This window comes from Diabrotica virgifera, chromosome 7 (assembly GCF_917563875.1).
Source record: "Diabrotica virgifera virgifera chromosome 7, PGI_DIABVI_V3a".
Classification (NCBI taxonomy): Eukaryota; Metazoa; Arthropoda; class Insecta; order Coleoptera; family Chrysomelidae; genus Diabrotica; species Diabrotica virgifera.
The window spans coordinates 90,596,767-90,618,215 of NC_065449.1; the positions used below are offsets into that span (position 1 = coordinate 90,596,767).

General features: G+C 33.5%; 2 protein-coding genes across 10 annotated transcripts in view; one reads left to right on the forward strand and one right to left on the reverse strand.

Annotated features, from left to right (window-relative positions):
• LOC114329511 (15-hydroxyprostaglandin dehydrogenase [NAD(+)]) overlaps positions 1 to 20,213 on the forward strand; it is a 31,281-nt gene extending 11,068 nt beyond the window's left edge. Inside the window, exons 4-6 of the mRNA XM_028278646.2 lie at positions 10,185 to 10,291; positions 14,025 to 14,362; positions 19,937 to 20,213. Coding sequence (XP_028134447.1) covers positions 10,185 to 10,291; positions 14,025 to 14,362; positions 19,937 to 20,084 — 593 coding nt within the window. The 3' untranslated portion in view covers positions 20,085 to 20,213. The remainder of the gene's footprint in view (positions 1 to 10,184; positions 10,292 to 14,024; positions 14,363 to 19,936) is intronic.
• Positions 1 to 21,449, reverse strand: part of LOC114329508 (protein yellow) — a 371,690-nt gene that overhangs the window by 83,005 nt on the left and 267,236 nt on the right. The gene's annotated exons all lie outside the window — the stretch shown is intronic.

The following is a 21,449-nucleotide window of genomic DNA, read 5'->3' on the forward strand; positions in this document are numbered from 1 at the left end:
TTGTTTAAACAATTTCTGCCCAAAAATTCCGCCCGGCACCCTTCACATTTGTTTAAAGGGAACATTTTTGAATAGGAATCCGCAAAGAAACCGAATCAGAAATTTTTTCAGATGGGAGTGGTCTCACCACATAGACTAGATCATAATAATATAATATTATACACCATTCAAAGGGTTTTTGGTGTTATTTCTTTGGTGGCTCAGCTTGCAATTAACCTGTTCTTAACACTGTTGATGATTTTGTTAAAAATCGAAACCGGACAAATTTCGAAAACTATTAACTTTTAGTAAATGGTATGTTAACAGAAATTAAAGTACTTAAAATTATCTACAAATATCACTATCTACTTTTTTTTTTCAGGCAAACCGTTCCGTCTAAAGTACAAGTTGAAAATTGCCAATTTTTAACGGTCTCGGCAAAACCCACTTTTTACATTTCAAAACTTTATTTTTTATTAGAGTGCTGTCATTTGATAAATTTCTCCTAGTTTTCTGTACATATAATAAATGTTAGTTCATAGGTATGGTATGTCTCTTGTGATAGCTTCCATGAGTCCATTCAGTCCTACGACGCTGGGAATGTCTCTGCTTTTCCCTTAGAGCCACATAAGATCAGGCACAGATGGAGTCACAGTTTCAATTGGTGTGAACATTTCCTTCGGATCTGTTATCTTACTATCTGATAAACTTTGAAGTTTTGTCCTTTTAAAATGAATTAGTTGAATAGCTCTCTGATTTCCATAAACCTCAGGCGCGGGTTTCTTTTTTATCAGAGGAATGAATTGCTTAGGAGCTACTGCATGTTTTGGTGCAATACAAGAAACGCCACATATGACGTGAAAAGTGTGGTATTCGTCGATTGTATGTACGTTAAAATCAGTTTTATCGTACACCTGCTGTGCAAAGCATGGCAGGTCAATTTTCTGCGGATCGCCTGCGAATGCTGACACTTCCAGGCGAACAGCTTCTGTATGGAATGAACAAAACCCCAAAGAGGAAACTACATCTACCTATTTTCTTGAGCCGTACTTTTTGTAGAGAAAACATCGAACCCTGCAAGGAATGGTGAGACCAACTATCTGGGCTTTACTACCGCTACAAGACTTTGAGCAAGCGCGTTGCTTATCTGGAAGTGTCAGCAATCGCAGACGATCCGCAGAAAATTGACCAGCCGTGCTTTACACAACAGGTGTACGAAAACGCTGATTTTAACCCTTTCTATGCCAGGCCTTAATTTGCATGTTGGTCACTCAATCCCAAAAGTTTTTTCATGCTTAGAGTCCCATTGCCTTATATATACGTCGCATAGAAATAAACAAATAAATGACCAAAATATGTTTTTAATGAGTTTTTTAACCAACTTAAAGGTTTTCCTTTCAAAATACTCATCAGAGAGCAAAATCAACTTGAAAAAATGTAACTAACTTAAAAAAAATAATGTAATGTAAATTAGCATTAAAAGTTTTTTTTTGTGTGGTACTCCTCAAAACATGACACTACGCAAAGGCCGACTCCGCATCTTGCACACCTGTATCTCGATTCGCTTCTTTTTTTTTTCTGGTCTTTTCTGTGGCTACAAACGCTTCACCTTCTAGCAGCTACCTATAAGCGTTGCCACCAGTGCTAAAATATAGCAAATATCTAAAATATGTGAACAAATATATACGGCAGTGGCTCCGCATGACCTGTCTTAGGTGCCAACATTTTGAGGCTTTGGGAACAATAATCTAACATTGTCGGACATATTTCTACGGCATTGGGACACCAATGAGTCTAAAATTTTATAAGCAACGCATATTTTCGGCTTTGGTAAATTGAGACCATAACACTTTGAACGTATATATATGGCGGCTGGGAATACAGATCCACTTTTTCAAAAACATATATATGCAGCGTTGGGACAGAAAGGGTTAACGTACATACAATCGACGGACACCACACTTTTTACGTCATGGGTGGCATTTCTTGTATTGCACCAAAACATGCAATAGCTCCTAACCAATCCATTCCTCGGCTAAAAACTAAACCCGCACCTGAGGTTTAAGGAAGTCAGAGAGCTGTTCAACTAATACATTTTGAAAGGACAAAACCTCAAGGTCTATCAGAAATCAAGATCCGAAGGGAATGTTCACACCAACTGAAGTGACTTCATCTGTGCCTGATCTTCTGTGGCTCTAAGAGAAAAGCAGAGACATTCTCGGTATTTTAGGATGGAATGGATTCATGAAAGCTGTGAGAAGAGACATTCCATATTCATATAATGAACTTTTATTATTTATTATTTGTACAGAAAACTAGGAGAAGTTTATCAAACGACAGCATTCTAATAAAAAATAAAGTTTTGGAATGTAAAAAGTGGGTTTTGCCGAGACCGTTAAAAATTGACAATTTTCAACATTTTCAACTTGCACTTTAGACCGAACAGTTCGTCTGGGAAAAAAATAAATAGTGATATTTGTAGATAATTTTAAGTACTTTAATTTCTGTTAACATACCATTTACTAAAAGTTAATAGTTTTCGAGATTTGAGCAAAAAAGCGGAAAAAGGCTGAAATTTTTCGATTTTTTCGCGATTTTTTCAATGTTCCGGTAAGAAATTTTGTCCGCAAACCTCATAATCGGATTCAGTAGCCCAAAATCCATATATAATGAAAGAAATCAGAACTACCCCAAAACTTTCCCACTTGGGAGCTCTTAGAGTACAAATTAACTGAATCATATAGGTATATGTAGAACAATTTACAAAACAGTAAAGATCTTTTTTTCCTTGTATTTCCTAGCCGTTTCTGATGTTGGCGATCATCATGGTAATCTGTAATTTGCACACTGCTGCTCTAAAAATATTTGTGGTTTTTGTTTTGTGTTAAACCACGTACGTAAATTTTTCAGTCAGTAAATCCTTCGCCTTCCTGGTTATCGTTTTCCTTTTACTTTTTCGTGCAAGATTAGTTGTAGCAGTCCACATCTTTCGTTCTTCCTCATGATGTGACCGACGTATTCGATTTTGGCTGTTTTTATTGTGGTTAAAAGCCATTTTTCTTTTTGCATTCTGATAACAAAACACCCTGATTAGTAACGTGGTCGGTGTAAGATATCGTTAGGATTCGACGATAAAGCCACATTTTAAAAGACCCAATTTTCTTGCAGGTGACGTCCGTGAGAGTACACGACTCAACTCCTTACAACAGTATAGGAAAGATATAACATCCTAGTAACCAGATTTTTATGGGTATTGATTTGAATAACTTAGCCATTTTTTGAAATGCAAATCTTGCTTTCTTTCTTCTACGTTTGGTTTCTATTGAATGGTGCCAATTTTCATTAACGTTCGTACCAAGGTAAATGTAGGTTTTTACCCTTTCTATTTGTTAATCGTTCACACTGATTCGTCCAAATTGCTGTTCCTTCTTAGAGATCATCATACATTTTATTTTCTTAGTGTTTCGTGAAAGTCCGTATCTCCGACCGTTTCCTGTGATTCTGTTCATTATTTCCCGGACGGCCTCATAATTGTCAACGAATACCACCGTGTCTTTAGCGTATCCTATGTTATTGCTACATTTTCATTTAATTCGAATTCCAGCTTCAACATCATCTACTGCTTCTTGAAATATTTTCTGAGTTTAAAAATTGAAGAAAAAAATCTTCTGTGTAAAAGGTATATTTGTTTTAAAACCCCAATAAAGGGCTACATTAAAAAACAGAACGTTTCTGCTCTTAAGAGAGCATCATCAGTGTTCTAAGCAAGCTCTACAAGCTTAGAACACTGATGATGCTCTATTTAGAGCGAAAACGTTCTGTTTTTAATTGTAGCCCTTTATTGGGGTTTTCAAATAAATGTACCTCTTACACAGAAGATCTTTTTCTTCAATTTTTGTAATTAATGGTATACAGCCAGCTACAGGAAATTTTCTCCTTATGGATTTTCTGAGTACAATACCACTTATATTTTCCCCCATTTTAACTACCTATAACTTCTAAACGGCTCAACATAGAAATATACGGTTTTCGCTGAAATGAGTTATTTTAATAAAAGTTTTGTCTGAATGGATTGAATTTTTTATATCGCTTTCAAATACGAAAACAAAAATTGCGGATTTTTGAAAAAAACCTTGTTGACTTTTTTTTAATGCAACGCCCAGTATATTTTTTTGTAAATTGAAAGAAAGGTCATTTACCTATCCAGAGATATAAAGCTTTTCAAAATTAGTTGTCAAATCACTGAGTAATTAATTTTTAAAATGAGAGGTGCAACGTGGATATCACATACCTAAATAACATAACTAAGCAAATTGATATTATGTTATGTGATTTCCACATTGCATCTCTCATTTTAAAAATTAATTGCTCACTTATTTGACAACCGACTTTAAAATTTTTTATGTCGCTGGATAGGTAAATGACCATTTTTTCAAGTTACAAAAAAACATACTGGGTGTTTTAGTAAAAAAATTCAACAACGTTTTTTTCAAAACCCCGCCATTTTTTATTTAAAAGCGATATATAAAATGATCATTTACCTAAAAACTTAAAAAAAAACAGTCATTTACCTATCCAGCGATATAAAAAATTTTAAAATATGTTGTCAAATAACTGAGAAATTAATTTTTAAAATGAGAGATGCAATGTGGAAATTACATAACATAATTGCCCGATTTCACCAACGATACCTAAACAGTTGCCTTATTAAGTAATTCTTATCGATAGGAACTTCTTAAGTCAATACTTAGGAACAATCGCATTTCACAACTAAAAAAACTGCTGATCTAGGAAATGCTTTCCTAGGTATCACCTAGGGTACGTTTGAACTATTTTTGATAAATAAAAAGAAGAATAAGTGACATTTTCTTACTTTTTCGATTATTTGTCATTATTGTTTGTTTGCCAATTTGGTTTTATTCAGTTTTGTACTGTTATAGTTATTTTATTTAGTAGTTAGTTATTTGTGCATTAAGTTTGTATATAATAAATATATAGTCTTGTATGTTATTTGTATATGTACAGTGAAATGGAGGAAAAGAAAAGAGTTGTAAATTTCACATATATGACGAAAAATTGAAGTTAGTTGAATTGCCATTATTGAAATAATTTTAAAATATATAATATGCTGAAAATTGTTTTTTATTATTAATTTTTTAATGACACACTTTTAGTTATATCATGAATGGGTTTTTGAAACACAACACTAGTTTGTTAGGTAGTAGGTAGACTACATAATTTTGTCAACAGACCTGTAAAAAACTCCAAAGGATTTACTATATTTTCCAACACATATTATATTAATAATATAAAAGAAAATACAAAATTACAACTAATAATATACCTAATATTACAGAATAACGGAAAAATTAAGGTAAGAAGCAAATTATTGACAAACGTCACAAGTACATTAGTCAAAATTGTAAAAATATAACCCGACTGTCAACGATAAGACTTATCTTAGTAATACTTAGTAATACCTAAAGTTTAGGGAGATCGAAATCCGTATCCTAACGTAAGGTAATGCTTAAGCGGTTTAGGCAATTCTTATCGTATGGTGAAATCCGTTTTAGAGTTAGGAAATACCTAAACCCACTTAGGTAATTCTTAATTATTTAGGTATCGTTGGTGAAATCGGGCAAATATCAATTTGCTTAATTATGTTATTTAGGTATGTGATATCCATGTTGCACCTCTCATTTTAAAAATTAATTACTCAGTGATTTGACAACCGATTTTGAAAAACTTTATATCGCTGGATAGGTAAATGACCTTTGTTTCAATTTACAAAAAATATACTGGGTGTTCCCTTAAAAAAAATGTCGACAACGTTTTTTTCAAAAATCCGCCATTTTTGTTTTCGTATTTGAAAGCGATATAAAAAATTCAATCCATTCAGACAAAACCTTTATTAAAATAAATCATTTCAACGAAAACCGTATATTTCTATCTTGAGCCGCTTAGAAGTTATAGGCAGTTAAAATGGGGGAAAATATAAGTGGACACCCGGTATTAAACAGTAGTGATGATAGTATACATACGTCCCTGACGAACCCCACGTTTGATTTTGACATCGTCGTATATTCTCCTGCCTCTGTCCGGGTAGACGATATTTGATTCCAGTACAGGTAGCTGATAATTCTTAAATCACAGTTGTTTATTCCAATATTGGTTAATATCTCCATCAGCTTGTCGTGCTTTACTGTATCGAATGCTTTATGGTAATCAATGAAGCATGCATAAATATTACAATTTACGTGTCTGATCTCTCGCATTCACTGCATTCCGAAAGCCAAACTGTGTACGGCTGATTTGTCTTCACACAGTTTATGTATATGTATATTAGGCCGGGCCGAAAAAGGACAAAAAAAATTTTTTGGGAAATTTTAAACGGGCTAGTAAAAAAAAGTTGTGTATGGTAGTCCTAGTACTGTAGTTCCACCCGCCCACCATACTTTGCTCAACATTTTTACTTACTCATTCTTTGAACCATAGCGTCGACATTTACTTTCAAATATAGGCTAATTCTTTCTGGCATCAAGTTTAGCTCGGATATAACCATCTCTAGATTCTTCACCACACACTTTTATTGATGCATCAGTAATTATTATCTTCACACACCTCTCCACCGCTTAAGTATGGCAAGGAAAATTGTCAAATTTTGGAACTTGTTTCACCATGTCCCACAATCCACAATAATTATTCTTCGTCGGCCAAATGCTGTATTAGAGGATGACCTGTTAGAATACCATTCATCTAGTCTATGAGATCTATGTAATCTTCTGCATCGAAATTGATTTAGGGATTTGGGAAACTATGAAAACACAATTTTTATACCGGCCTTCCTACATTTTAAAATCCTTCTGAGAGCATCCTCTCTAATACCTTGGCGTTAATCTGTTAACATACAAATTTGAGTGATTTCCGGGTGCGCAAATTAAGCATTGTCTTAAATAACTTTATTGATAAATTGATGAGACATTATTCGGAAAATCTCTCGAGGGCTGCATTAATTTCCATAGATGCCTGGCACCATATTCCAATCTTGGCTGTGTTTTTATCTCAAACCTCATACGTAAATATACTGGTATTATAAACTCAGCTAAAATCTTTAAACTTTCACAAGGATCAGTTGTAGCTACATAAACTCTAAGAATGCGGTTAGCTGTCGTGAACCAACGTGTTTGTGCCATCTTCCCAGGAATTTTCTCTGAACTTTGAGAACATATTCCATCTCCAATTATTGGTTAGGATAGTTTGGACCAATACTATTGATCTGAACTTAGATCATTTTCATTTACAAGAGGCAGGGCAGCTTCTATGGTGTTAAATTTAATAACAGGCATTTTTTCGTAATTGGGAAGAAGGGATCCAATCTGCTCAGAATATGAATAGAGACCTTTTGTGTGGTCATCTAGTTTTTGCAGCAAATATCGCAAGGGAAGTTCATTAACGTGCAACGGGAATACACTCTACTGTAATGGTTTATTTACTCGCATTTCTATAATTCGTATGATACCTTCCAGTCCGTATTTACATTTGAACAATCACATCCCATAACACCTAATTTGCTTAGATCTATATTATGGCTTTGTAAGTAGTCTAATATTTCTTCGACAATATTTATTACACGAGACTGGCTAAGAGCCGAGTACCCAAAATATAAACTACGGGTCCTTCAATTAAAGCTATATGGTCCTCCGTTTTCATAATTGGTCTCGCCTTTCCGAAGACCATGGTCTGATCTTTCCTTTCATCAAAGTGTAGCCCTTCAATATTGACTTGTTTAAATTTTTATTCCCATGCTGGGTTTGCCGTCTGTTTCCCTTAACTCCTCTCCGAATTTTATTTTTGTTGATGACCAGCACTCTATTATATTTGAAGATTTAGTTTAGATCTTCTTAAACGGCAATTAAAAGCTTAAGTATTTTTTCCTGTCTACTGTATTATCTTTATTTTGCTTAATAATAGCATATGACAACGGAAGCTTTTTTAATAGCAAAAAACATTTTTTTAACAAAATAAAAATTTTTTGAAAGCCGGGGAGCCCTGTTAATTACTTTCTAAATCGTCCCAAATTTGGTATAGGATTATATAAATACTAGTTCCAACTTTTAGCAACTAGTCTTGTACAAGAATTAAAAAATAAAATTTCGACAAAAAAAAAATTTTTTTTTAAGGGCCCGGTAAAATATTTTTTAAACCGGCCCAAATTTGGTATAGGATTATATAAATACTAATCCCAACTTTTGGCAACTAGCCATGTAGAAAAATTAAAAAAAAGTTTTTTCGGCCCGGCCTAATGTATATGGTAGAGTTCAAGTTGATTCTTAGAGTTGACTATTCCTAGTTCAAGTCAACTCAAACTAAAACAAGCAGTACGAGTTGATTTGAAAAATTAAATTTAACTTTTACTAGTTGAAGTACATTCTTCCTAACTCTTATTAGTGAAAGTAGATCCCCGAAAAAAAAAAGAGAATCAGCTCTTACTAGTTTGAATTGACTATTCCTGGATCTAAATTCAGTAAATGTAGATTCACACGTGCTTTTTTGATATTTTATTTCATGGATCTGTTGTTTGTATTCTTGATGGTTCTGCTTCCTGAGAGTTTTAAAATATTTGAAAGCTTAGATATATTAAGTTTTTATTTCTTTTTTAATTTTAGATGTTTAAAATAGTTTTAATAAGTTATATTCCTGTTGATGGTTTTTAAAATGTCGCACACCCATGTGGATTTTTTCATGAGAAGCTAAGTGATGAGCGTTTCAGGACAAAAGTAAACAATTTGACACTATCAAAAGATAATTATGAAGAATACATTCTAAAAGTAAGAAATCTGAAGGCTGAATCTAAAAAAGATAGTAATGATCAAAGATTTATAAACAGATACGATATTATTGAATTCATAGTGTTCCTAAATTAATCCACGCTGTGACTGAAATCTGAAAAGGGATTGATTAGGTGTTATATACATGACAGCGATCTGTTCTCAGTTCGGAATGACGCACACATCTCCATAGACAAAGTGCATGTCCAACGCATGTTTCTACAAGAAGAAAAATGTAGCAACAAATAATAGAAACTTTATTTAAAATATTATTTATTTAACTATTTAATTTTTGCTCATCGCCACAGATAAATTAATTGGACTCGTACCATCGTCTTCCAGCTAAGTTGGGTTTACACTTTAGATACAAATCTACTCATCCTAAAAATCAACTACTCTTACTAAATGGCTTTGGGCAGAGTACAGTTTTCTTAGTTGGAGTCCACGTTTACTAGGAAATGTTGAATAAAAATCTTCATTTTATATTTAAAATAAACTTTTACTAAAACTAGCCCTTTGAGTTGACTTAAACTAGGAATAGTCAACTCGAACTGGATAATCAACTTGACATGTAACAGATTATAATATATCCTTTGATTTATAATTTTTAGAAATAATTTTAAAATATATGACTCATTAAGCTGACGGTTCGTAAATCACTGCAGGAAACGGATTTTGGTTTTCGTTGGTAAAACAATAAAAGTCGAAAAGATAAAGGCAGTTTTTGTTTACATTCGATCCAGAGTTGGACCACCATCTCCATATAGTTATTTCAGCATCCTCATGCCTCCTCAGTGAAGCTATGCAGTCACAACTATAAAAGTCGACTTCAGCATTGACGATCAAGTTACCCTATTTTCTCGATTTTAGTTGCCAATCAGGTGAATCTATGTTACAGCAATATTTTCATATATTATATGCGACTTGTCAAAGTTTCTGTTTTAGATGTATGTATGATTCATGCTCGTTTATCTTGACACTTAGTTGTCTTACGATTGCTTCTACATATAAATCGTTGCATTCATAGCTTATTTTATAGATGCAGTTGCAGTAGTATGATCTCTCTTGTGTGTCGTTAGAGTTGATTTTGAACAGCATATCTCAGTACATTGGCTATTATGAATGTTGTTATTACGTTGTACTTATTTCCTATCAATATATGGTATTGTCATCTTTGAATCAATGGTAAATTTGATTGTTTCTTTCTGACTGTAGATGTTCATCAGAAATTTATTCAGTGTTTCTGATCCGCGAGACCAAATGGAAATCACATCCTCTAATATACATCCACCACTCTGTAAGACATGACACAAGAAAACAGTTTCAGAACAACTTTGATGTAATACCTAAGTATTTATTTGCAAAATTAATTTTTAGATGCTTTTAAGAAGACTGTCGAAACGTTTAAATATATCGATATTTTATTTAACAATGCTGGTATTTTGAATGATTCTACATGGGATGAAGAATTGGATATCAATCTGGTAAGTAAAATATTTGGACATCTTGGATTTTAAAGCATCCTATGTACCGCACAGCCGGCACAGCTGAATGTGGCTGAATTTTTATGTTTGTGCATCACAGTGTTGGCATGCTGTTTTCTATATATTTCTTTCATAATTTCAATCAATATTAAATGTACCTACAAGAATAATAGAATAATAACATTTACTTCTTCGTCATTATACTAGGTATAATGACAAATGGGGTGTCAAATTAAAGCTTATAATCCAAGGATAGTACTAAAAGTAAGAAATTAGACCTAGGTTGTCTGTCCGTCTGTCTGTCTGACCGCGAATATAACTCCTCCGTTACTATACCAGGTAGAATGACAAATGAGGTGTCAAATGAAAGCTTATAATACAAGGATCGTACTAAAGGTGAGAAATTTGACATACGCTGTCTGTCCGTCTGTCCGTCCGACCGCGAGTATAACTCATCCGTCACTATACCAGGTAGAATGACAAATGAGGTGTCAACTGAAAGTTTATAATCCAAGGATAGTAGTAAAGGTAAGAAATTAGACCTAGGTTGTCTGTCCGTCTGTCTGTATGTCCGCGAATATAACTCCTCCGTCACTATACCAGGTCGGACGGACAGGCGGACAGACAGCCTATGTCAAACTTCTCATCTTTAGTAACATCCTTGGATTATAAGCTTTAATTTGACACCTAATTTGTCATGCTATCTGGTACAGTGACGAAGGAATCATATACGCGGTCGGACAGACAGACGGACAAACAGCCTAGGTTAAATTTCTCACCTTTAGTACCATCCTTGGATAAGCTTTCATTTGACACCTCATTTGTCATTCTACCTGGTATAATGACGGAGGAGTTGAGTTTGCAAACACACAGACAAGACGGACGGACGGACAGACGGACGTGGACAATTCAATGTTTTCACATTTTTTCAAAATTGGTGAAAACAACAACATAATAAACTTTACTTAATTGGTGTTTCAAAACTACTTACTTTTAACATATTAGGTACAAAATATTACAAGGTTTCTAGCAAGTTAAACGTCACAATGATTTAAAATAATCAAGTAAAAACCTATATATACATAACGTATTAGAACATACCTAAAATACACAAAAATGATACATTTCACACACAAATATAATATCAAAAAAATTGTAACGTGATAGTATGAAAAAATAGAGGATACGGCAACGGTGTTACATGTGACGGTCGGACCGGGTCGGATTCATGGCCAATATCTACACAGACATATTAGGGTGCTTTAATAGCCAAGATATCCAAATATTTGTACCATCTGTACCATAAAATATGACAATTACTTTTTGTGTTAGTGATCGCATGTAAAATTTTGAAGAAACATTTTAAAGCTAAAATAATATTCTTGTAATTGTAAAGACCTGATATGTTCCGTACACACTTATGAAACCTGAATTACAGGGGAAGGTAAGTATTTTTTAAGTGCGTAAAATTAATTCCTAGCTGAGCGTTTTCGGCTTAGAAAGCCATCTTCAAAGCTATGCTACAATGAAAGATCTCTCGAATAATTAATTTTAGAATTCAAATTTAACTAACGTCAATAGTTTCAAAATACCATTATGAAGAGAGAGGAATCCAAGTATGTATTATTGGAAAAGGGGTGGTATCTTATGAAGTTTTTTATTTGTATAAAAAAACTTTGTTCCAAGTTGAAAAATTTGTATGTGAAATTATAAATATCTAGAGATGTTTCCCCGAGAGAAATGCGCATAAAAATAGAAAACCAATTTCAGTGGAAAGAGTTAATTACCTAGGAAGTATACTGAACACGACAGGAGGAGCAGAGGAGGATATCCATACACGAACTGGCAAAGCACAGACAGCATACTAATAATATATGGAAATCTAATGAGATAAATAAAACTGAACAGCAAAATAAAAATCTTCAATAGTAATGTAAAGGCAGTATTATTATACGGATCACAAACTTGGAGAATAACAAAACACAACACTGGAAAGATTCAATCCTTCATCAATAAATGCTTACGAAAAATTATGAGAATATTTTGAACAACAGAATCAAAAACTCAAACTTACGGAAAAAAACGAAGCAAGAACCAATACATAAAGAAATAAGAAAGAGAAGATGGAAATGGGTTTGCCATACTCTGCGGAAACCAGACACATACATAACAAAACAAGCATTGGAATTCCAACCTCCAGGAAAACGGTAACAGGGGAGGCCGACAAATACATGGAAGAAAACAATTATTAAAGAAGCAGAAAACGTCGGCCTAACCTGAAAAGAAGTTAGAGAAAAAGCACAAGATCGGCAAAAATGGAGAATGACAGTAGATGCCCTATGTTCCAGATTCCAGTGGGAACGAAGAGGATGAGTAAGTAAGTAAGAGATGTTTCTAAGTTTGCAAAAATTGTTTAAAAAGCATCTACAACGGCACAAAGGACTATCACAAAAAACAAGTTAAAAAAGTTTGATCATGGTAAGGTTTTTAACCTTACTATCTGAAGCGTACGATGACAGGATGCAAAATGGAGGCATGTACTGATAGCCGACTGAGAGCCTTTAGCCTTTTTGTTTTCCTTTTTATGCACAAGTGACAATTGACATATCATTTATAGGAAATTAGAATTTTTAAGTGTTTAAAATTTTTGAGGAAAATGGATCATCAAAATGAGATATTTTCGAAATTCTCTAGTTACATAGAATACAAAGGACGTGGAGAGCATAGCCGTAACCAGTGAGTGGTTTTGGGGGTCATAACCCCCCCTTTTGGATGTACTATGAGCTCTATACGCTTAACACCATTATTATTCCATAACCCCAGAGACCGTCAAGTAGATGTAACCCCCCTTAGGATCATCCTGGTTACACCTATGGTGGAGAGTCTTATTTAAGTATATATCATCGTTCCGAAATAAGAATGGTGTAACTGCAAAAAGCCAGCTTTCTGAGGAGAGCAAAAAAAACGGTTTTTAAATATTTAAAATAGGGATTAAATAAGGAGTAATCGTCCAGGAGCATCGGTGTGGGGTTTATTCTTACATTGATGGCTTTTATTTTTATCCCTATTGGTTCAAATTTCATTATCCTAATTTAATCCCCCCATTTTTAACCCTTTTTACAGTTGCGTCTAAAATTTTTTAAATATTTAAAATAGTGATTAAATAAAGAATAACCGTCTTGAGCAGCGGTATGGCGTTTATTCTTACAATGATGGCTTTTAGTTTCATCCCTATTGGTTTTCATTATCTTAATTTAATTCCCCCATTTTCAACCCTACAGTCTTCAAAAGTTTTCATCTACAGTTGCGTCATTCTTGATCTTAAAGTTTTTCTGTAAAAAAACTATTTTTAAATATTTGGTATGCCGTTTATTCTTACAGTGATGGCGTTTATTTTCATCCCTATTGTTCCGAGTTTCATTATCTTAATTTAGTCCCTCAATTTTCAAGCCTATTTACAGTTGCGTCATTATTTATCTGAAACCAGGTCTAAAATGGTGAATATTTCAATAAATACGCAACTATCCAGTGGTGACTCAGCACATAGTTACAGTTCTAGCGCTTTTGTATCATCTGGACACAGTATTTTAGAAGTTAATTAAGCAATAAACAGGAGTTGCCAAAATTTGCAGTTACGCCATTCTTGTTCGGTACCGGCGACATTATGTCATGTATCAGTTGTTAGGAGTATAATATTTTTCCATAATGAAATTTTTTTTGTAATGTATTTTAGAAAGGCACAATCATTGGAATTCTCCTGGCTCTAGAAAATTACTTTCCTAAATACAAGCAAGGTGCTGAAGCTGTTATCGTCAATATTGCTTCAACTGCAGCTTGCGACTATTATCCTCATGTTCCAATATACTCTGCATCAAAGGCTGCAGTCTCCGCTCTAACTAAATCTTGGGGTGTTCCACATTTTTACGATAAACTAAAAGTTAGAGTTGTAGCGCTATGTCCAGGAGTGACATTAACTCCGTTGATATTTAATATTAGAGGAAGAAATTTAGGACAAATATACGATGAATATGTGAAACAAGGATTGAAGGAGGGAAGATGGCCATCTCAAGAGTAAGTAGTTGTATCTTGTATACTCAGTATTTTGTATTTAAGAATTCTAAATTGATAACATTCTATTTATCATATCCAAAATGGTGTGCACCATTGCAATGCATTGCACCACCATGTGCAATGGTGTGTTCCGGACCATTAGTGAGCCATATTTTAATGTTGTTTCCTAAATTCATGCTCAAAGAATTTTGAGCATGACACGTGAGCACAGTTTGGTTTTCGGTATGCGCAGTGGGTGTTCGAGAGAGGCTCTCTTCAGCATATAAACAATCACGATAAGATGATGGAGATATTAAGATGTTGGAATAACACCTATGATCTGAGAATAAGTTTTTAATAATCTTTACTGGGATCAAACATCGTCTATTCGTATAGAGGCAGGTGAACCCCATGATATTAAAATCAAATATGGGGTCCGCGAGAGATGTGTACTATCACCTCTGCTGTTCAACATTTCCAAAAACATAAGCTATTCAAATGTCATGATTTATCAATGCCTATAAGAATCAAGTTACTAACCCTCTACTGCATACGAAACCTTTTGTGGTTTCAAAATTTCGAAGTGTTGTAGTATGCATAATATCCACTGCCCATAGAAAATTCCGACTATATCATAATATGATTATGTATAGTTACATATTATGTAACTATTATATTATTCTGGCCAATTGGTTCAAACCAAGGTCATAAATCTAAACACACACACACACAATATTATATTATGCATCTGTATGTTTGGTTGCCTACCAGTCAAGAGAAAGATCGTTATAACCTCATTCGTTCGTACACATGTAATGAATGTACGGTAGCTTGTGTAAGACTCAACTTTGAATTAATATTTTTTATCGAAATAGTGAATTTATTTGTGGGAAACAATTTTTGGAGAAAGTAAGTATTATATTTTATTGTATAAATCTTTTTCTACACCGAATTTCACTTTACAATGTAGGTTTATGATGTCATCTATTTATCAAACCATATATGGTTTCGTAAGCATTCCGTCTAAATCGGTATGTCCCTAAAATCCATAAATGATTTCAAATGCATTCAATCTTATTTTAGTTACAGCATTTATAAACAAATTATCATTTGGTTTTTGTTTTCAGAATGGACCCTGGGAAGTTTTATGGCTCGTCTAGATACGTTAACTGTATTCCTAATGATGGAGATCTAAGTGAAGACGATGTAGGTTCAGATTTAGATCATGAGTATATTCTTGATAATAAAGAACTAAGTGAAAACGAATTAGGTTCTGATTCGGATGATGAGTATATTCCTCGAAGTCACCATTCCGAGTCTGATGATAGTAATAGCAATGAACAAAGCAATTTGGATAAAAATCTACCTAGTTGCTCCATAGAACTGTCAACAAAAAAAAAACCTGAAATTTTTTTATGGAAATCAGGTCATTTGAAGCATTTTAATTAAAGTGATTATCCATTTAAAGGCGATACAGAGATGCCAGAATGTATCCTTGAGTTAGAAACTCCTGCAGATATTTTCTTGTTGTTTTTTCCAAAAGAATTAATATCCATGATTGTTGAACAATCAAACATAAAAGCCCTGCAGGATAACATAAACAAATCTGCCAATATTAGAGAAAACGGAATGGAGCAATTCATAGGAACTGTAATATTTATGTCATTGGTGAAATTACCATCACTGAGGCTTTACTGGAATGCAACTTTAGGTCAACCACAAGTATTTGAATCTATGACCTGCAATAGACCGGAAATTATAAAGAAAAACCTTAATTTTAGTGATAATAGTAACTCCGTTCCTGTTGGTAATCCAGGCCATGATAGACTGTTTAAAACTCGACCTCTATTTGACCTCTTTATTGGCTCCCAAGGAGAAACATCTAGAGAACAAAGCAATACCTACTTTTCCAAATGGAGCGTCGGATTTAGGAGTCAGTGAAATGCTGTCACTAGACTAACAGAGACAGTGCCGAAGAACGTTAATCATAAAATATTTTTCGATAACTGGTTTAACAGTCCAAAATTACAAATTTATCTTACAAAAAATGGATTGCTGCCTTTAGGTACGGTTCGATTAAACCATGTTCCAAATTCAGGAATCCCATCCGAAAAAGAACTAAAGAAAAAAGAACGTGGTTTCATTGTAGAAAAAGTTGCACTTGTTGAAGACGTAAACATAAGTCTAACAAATTGCTTCGATAACAAGCCGGTAAATATATTATCGTTATCAACTTACATTGTTAGTGAACCTAGATCCACAAAACGTAGATACTTCCGAAAAGAAAAAACATAGAAAGAGATTCCATGCCCTCAAGTTGTTGAAGTTTATAATCAGCTTGTGGGAGGAGTGGACTTATTAGACTCGTACAGAATCCATCTAAGATCAAGAAAATAGTGTAAACGAATTTTTTTTCATATGTTGGATCTATGAGTAGTAAAGCCTTGGATACTTTGACGTAGAAAAAATTAAGAAAATGGCTATATGCCATTATTTGACTTCAAACAAGGCGTTTCTGAACATGTATGTAAATCTGGAAAGTCACTACCAAGAAAGAGAGGTCGTCCAGTAGTACAAAATGGGACTCCAATGTCTAGTGGTCCAGGAACTCCAACGTCTAGTCGTCAAGGAACTCCACCTGTGTTAACCAATGGGAGGACCCCAACACCAACGAAAAGAGCAAGAAAAACTCCCGCAAGACATCAGGAGATACCATTAAATTCTGTGCGTGCGGACAACATTGGACAGAAAGCTTCGCCAACAGTGTCAAATATGTACAAAAAAAAACTTACACCAAATGTATAAAGTGTAAAGTATTTTTGTGTTATAATGAAAAAGGAATTGTCTATGACAATTTCATAACTAATATGTATTTTTGTATGTTAACATTTTATTAAAATATTTTCGTATAATTCATGCTAAACCATATATGGATTTTTAAAAAATCTTCCAGTTTGTAGTTATTGCATATGAAACCATATAAGGGTTTAAAAAAAAACTTTTATATATAGCACTAAAAAGTTATTTTTAATGTACTAATGCCTTTTCTATGGCTTAATAAAAATCATACTACATAAAAATATTTTTTATTTCATGTTTGCAATAATTCATGCTGTAGAGGGCTAAAACGTTATATCTTTCCTATACTCTCGTACGAAGTTAAGTCGTGGACTCTTATAGACGCTATTTGCAGCAAATTGAGACGTTCGAAATTTGGATTTATCGTCGCATACTAAATATATCTTATACCGACCACGTTACTATATCAGGTCGTCTTATTAAGAATACAAAATTCAAAATATGAAAATATACAGTAATTTAATAATAACCCTATAGAGATATGTGGCGTTGGTAACAATCTCTTCATGGCATTATTTCACAGATTAAATGTGCCTATTGTTATATGTTATAACAAATTGCCTAATAAGCATTAAAAAAAAGAATACAAAAAGGAAAAGAGCTGTTAACTACAATGAAAACAGCCCAACTCGGATACCTCGGGCACACCTTGAGGAACAGCGAAAAATATGGATTGCTGCAACTAATTGTACAGGGAAATGTAGAAGGAAAACGACGATCGGGAAAGCGAATGATTTCCTGGCAGAAAAATCAACGTAAGTGTTCCAACACAACATCCACAAATCTTTTTATAGAAGCAGTGTGCAAAATTGTATTAACCTTTCAGAGTTAACGTGCGGACTGTGAGTCCGCTTGTCGAATTATTATTGGTCGATTTCTGACGATTAATTACGGTCTCGCTCGTGGGGTGCTCGATAGCTTCAAAAAGGGGGACACTTTATTCAGGGAGGGATGTGAGACTTGTCTAGTGCATTTAGTTCCGATGTTATATTGACTTGCGCAGTGTAAGTCCGCACTTTATACAAGTTGTAACAGATCTTCAGGTAAGATCCAATTATAAAATATTTTATTTCTAGGGTAAATACAAATATTAATGTGATTTATAATTATGAGTGATATACTGATTATATGTTACGTATATATTTATGAATGATATTATAAACTTATTTTTTTATATTTTTTTGGATATGAGTTTTGAAAAGCAACAAGCATATCTTGCAAAGCGTCATGCGGAATTTCTCTCTGACTCTGAGCCAGAAGTTGAACTCTATCCATGACGATGCTAGTTTGGAAGGAGATTTCGAAGAGATTCAGGACCATGTGGCCGACATGAAAAAAAATGAAGGAGCCAATCTCAGAAGTCTTGGATTTTCCACAAACAGTGTCACATTTCATTACATGTATCGGATAGGTATCTACTATGCAGCTCAAACATTTGTTTTTTATTAAGTCTGTGTTCAATTTCTTAGAAATAGTTGTTTTGTATTTGTATAATTTGGGTTTTTGTGTTTTATAGTACCCAAAATGTGAAAAAGATATATCTGTTAACTTTTATTTTCAAATCACAAGTTTATATAAAAATGATAATAAATTTTTATGCAAATGGTTTTTTTTTGTTTATTTTAAATAAATGACAAGTTCTCAGATCGTTTTTCCGAAAATATTTGTTTTTGGACCTTTTCTGGATTGGCGGACTGTGAGTCCAACGTTACCTTTTATATACCATCATTCGAATACGGCCGGTTTGCGCTCGACCATTTTGCGCCCTTACCTGAAATCGACCGGTTTGCGCTTTGCAATTTTCATAATAGAAATATCTAACTACTATAGTTTCCTTAATCGGCCGATTTGCGCTCTCTTGCAGTATAATTTTAATTTCATTCTACAATAATAGTCTGGTGAACCTACCTGACTCAAAATCTGTGGGGAAGGAGGAAGACCCAACCCTTCGGTCCTAACTTAACTTTCGGTTATTTCCGTCTTTAGACATTAATTTTCGTAATATTATCCAGAACCACATACTTCAGTGAGATATTAAATTAAATTTAAATGTTAAAATAAATGTTTATCGCAATTTTTACTATATCTACAGGCTACAAGCAAGTAATTAAAACAAAATTATCCATGTTTCTATATGTGTTTCTATAATGAGAATTATAAAAAATAGGCATTGAAATCTAAAAGCTGTGATTTTTTTAGCATTATAAAGTGAGTACAAAGACATACATAAGATTTTTTTGTGTTTCCACCTTCCAATAATTGGAAGCTGTGCACAGCAATTATTGCTGTGCACATCATCTAGACTATATCCATTTTTAGAATGGATATAGTCTAGATGATCGTTACCTGATGGTTATGGTAGAATAAGATTAAACATCGATTACAAGAGAGCGCAAAACGGTCGATATAAGAAAATAATTAGCTATATATCTCCATTAAGAAAGTGTTAGAGCGCAAACCGGACGATTTCAGGTAAGGGCGCAAAACGGTCGAGCGCATACCGGCCGACACCCCATCATTTCACGGTATCTCTAAAAGTTTAATAATAAAGGTGTTAAAGTGATGTTTAACATGTTACATTTCATACTTATATAATTTTGGTTGTACTTAAACAAATATTATTTACTCGCATAATTACTAGTACTCGCAGTTTATTTTAATTTTTTTAATTTTTAATTTTTTTTATTTTATTTATTACAATTACCTAAACTTATTAAATGTTTATTAATATTGTAGCCCCGAACATGTAGCTCAAGAAGCAATTAAGATACTAAAATATGCACCAAATGGAACACTTTGGTTGATTGAAGGTGGAGAACCATGTTACGAATTTATTCCAGCAGACAGATTCACACAAAAGGGTAACTTGTTGAAAACTGAATAAAAGCAACTATATATTTATTTTAAATTTTCTACGATTAATGTCACGATAGCAGTAGTTTATTGTTCTATTTAATTTAACTTGTGTTTTGTTAATTTTATGAAATTTGTAATATATTATTAATGTACCTTTTTTCTAGTTTTTTAAGTACTACATCAACTACAACGGTTTTTGATTCATAACGTAATAAAGTTGTTCAGTGTACCTAATAAGTTCGATTACTCTTATCCATACTCCAATAGTATATATTGTTGTATAAATTTTATGGGAAAATTTAGGAAATAAATTTATATTAGAGACCACGAGATCATAGATTTTCATCGCCCTATATATGACCAAAAATTGTAAATATTATAATTTAGTTAGTAAACAGTGTTTTCGCGAAAAGTGAAATCGTTAAGGTGGTTTGTTAATGGTTCTCTGAACGAACTTAGACAATGTTGCGGGAAGATAAGAAAGTACATTTTATTTCGCTTTGGAATCGACAATAGGATATTTGTAAATGATTCGTAGAAGGAGAGACCGTAAACAAATTTATTGAGTTTAGAATATAAGGCTTTTTGTTTAGCATTTTTAAACAACGAAAGTAATTAGGTATTTCCTAGAATTTAACAAAACGGAAAAGTTGTATACAAAATAAATTGGTTCTTAAGAAATGAAAATATGGATGTAGTGGGTAGAGAGGATGTTTGTCATTGGCGGAGAATGATAAATGGAAGGGATGAGAGTGTTGAGTCTGAGCTTGAAGAGAGAAAAAAGGGGCACTGTGTAATGAATATCTGGAGAGTACAGTTCAGGTTTTAAAAAGTGAGAGGTCGGTGTAAAGTGGTGAAATTGGCCTTTACGAGCAGAATCGTGGTGAAACGAAATCGTTGACCGAGATGAAAAGTTAATTTTCCTTGTCCACGAGGAGTTTCCTGTTTCCTGTCTAGAACGAGTAGCCGGTGGGTACCTATCAATTTGCATAAGATATCGAGCAGAGAGAAAACTGAATAGAGATTTCGAGCGAGTCCCGTTGTTTGTTTGTTTGTGAAGCAGTTTGGATGAGAAGGACCTTTCGCTACATCCTAGGAGCACGTGTGGGAGAATCGAGCACTACACAATCCAGGAGAAGCAGTAAAGAAGAAACAAAAAGGTTAGTCAGATTTTTTGTGAAACCGAGAGAGTTTGTTTTATATCCACACCATATTTGTTTATTTTTTGTATTGAACAGTTCTATAGCATAATTTAGTCATTATAAAATTTAAAGAAGAAATAAGTAATCAATTCAAAAGTAGAAAAGTAAATTTTAGTATTTTTTGTAAGAACAGTCTAACACATTATTCAAATAAAATTTTTGTTTAAACAAAGGAGATATCAGAAATAAAG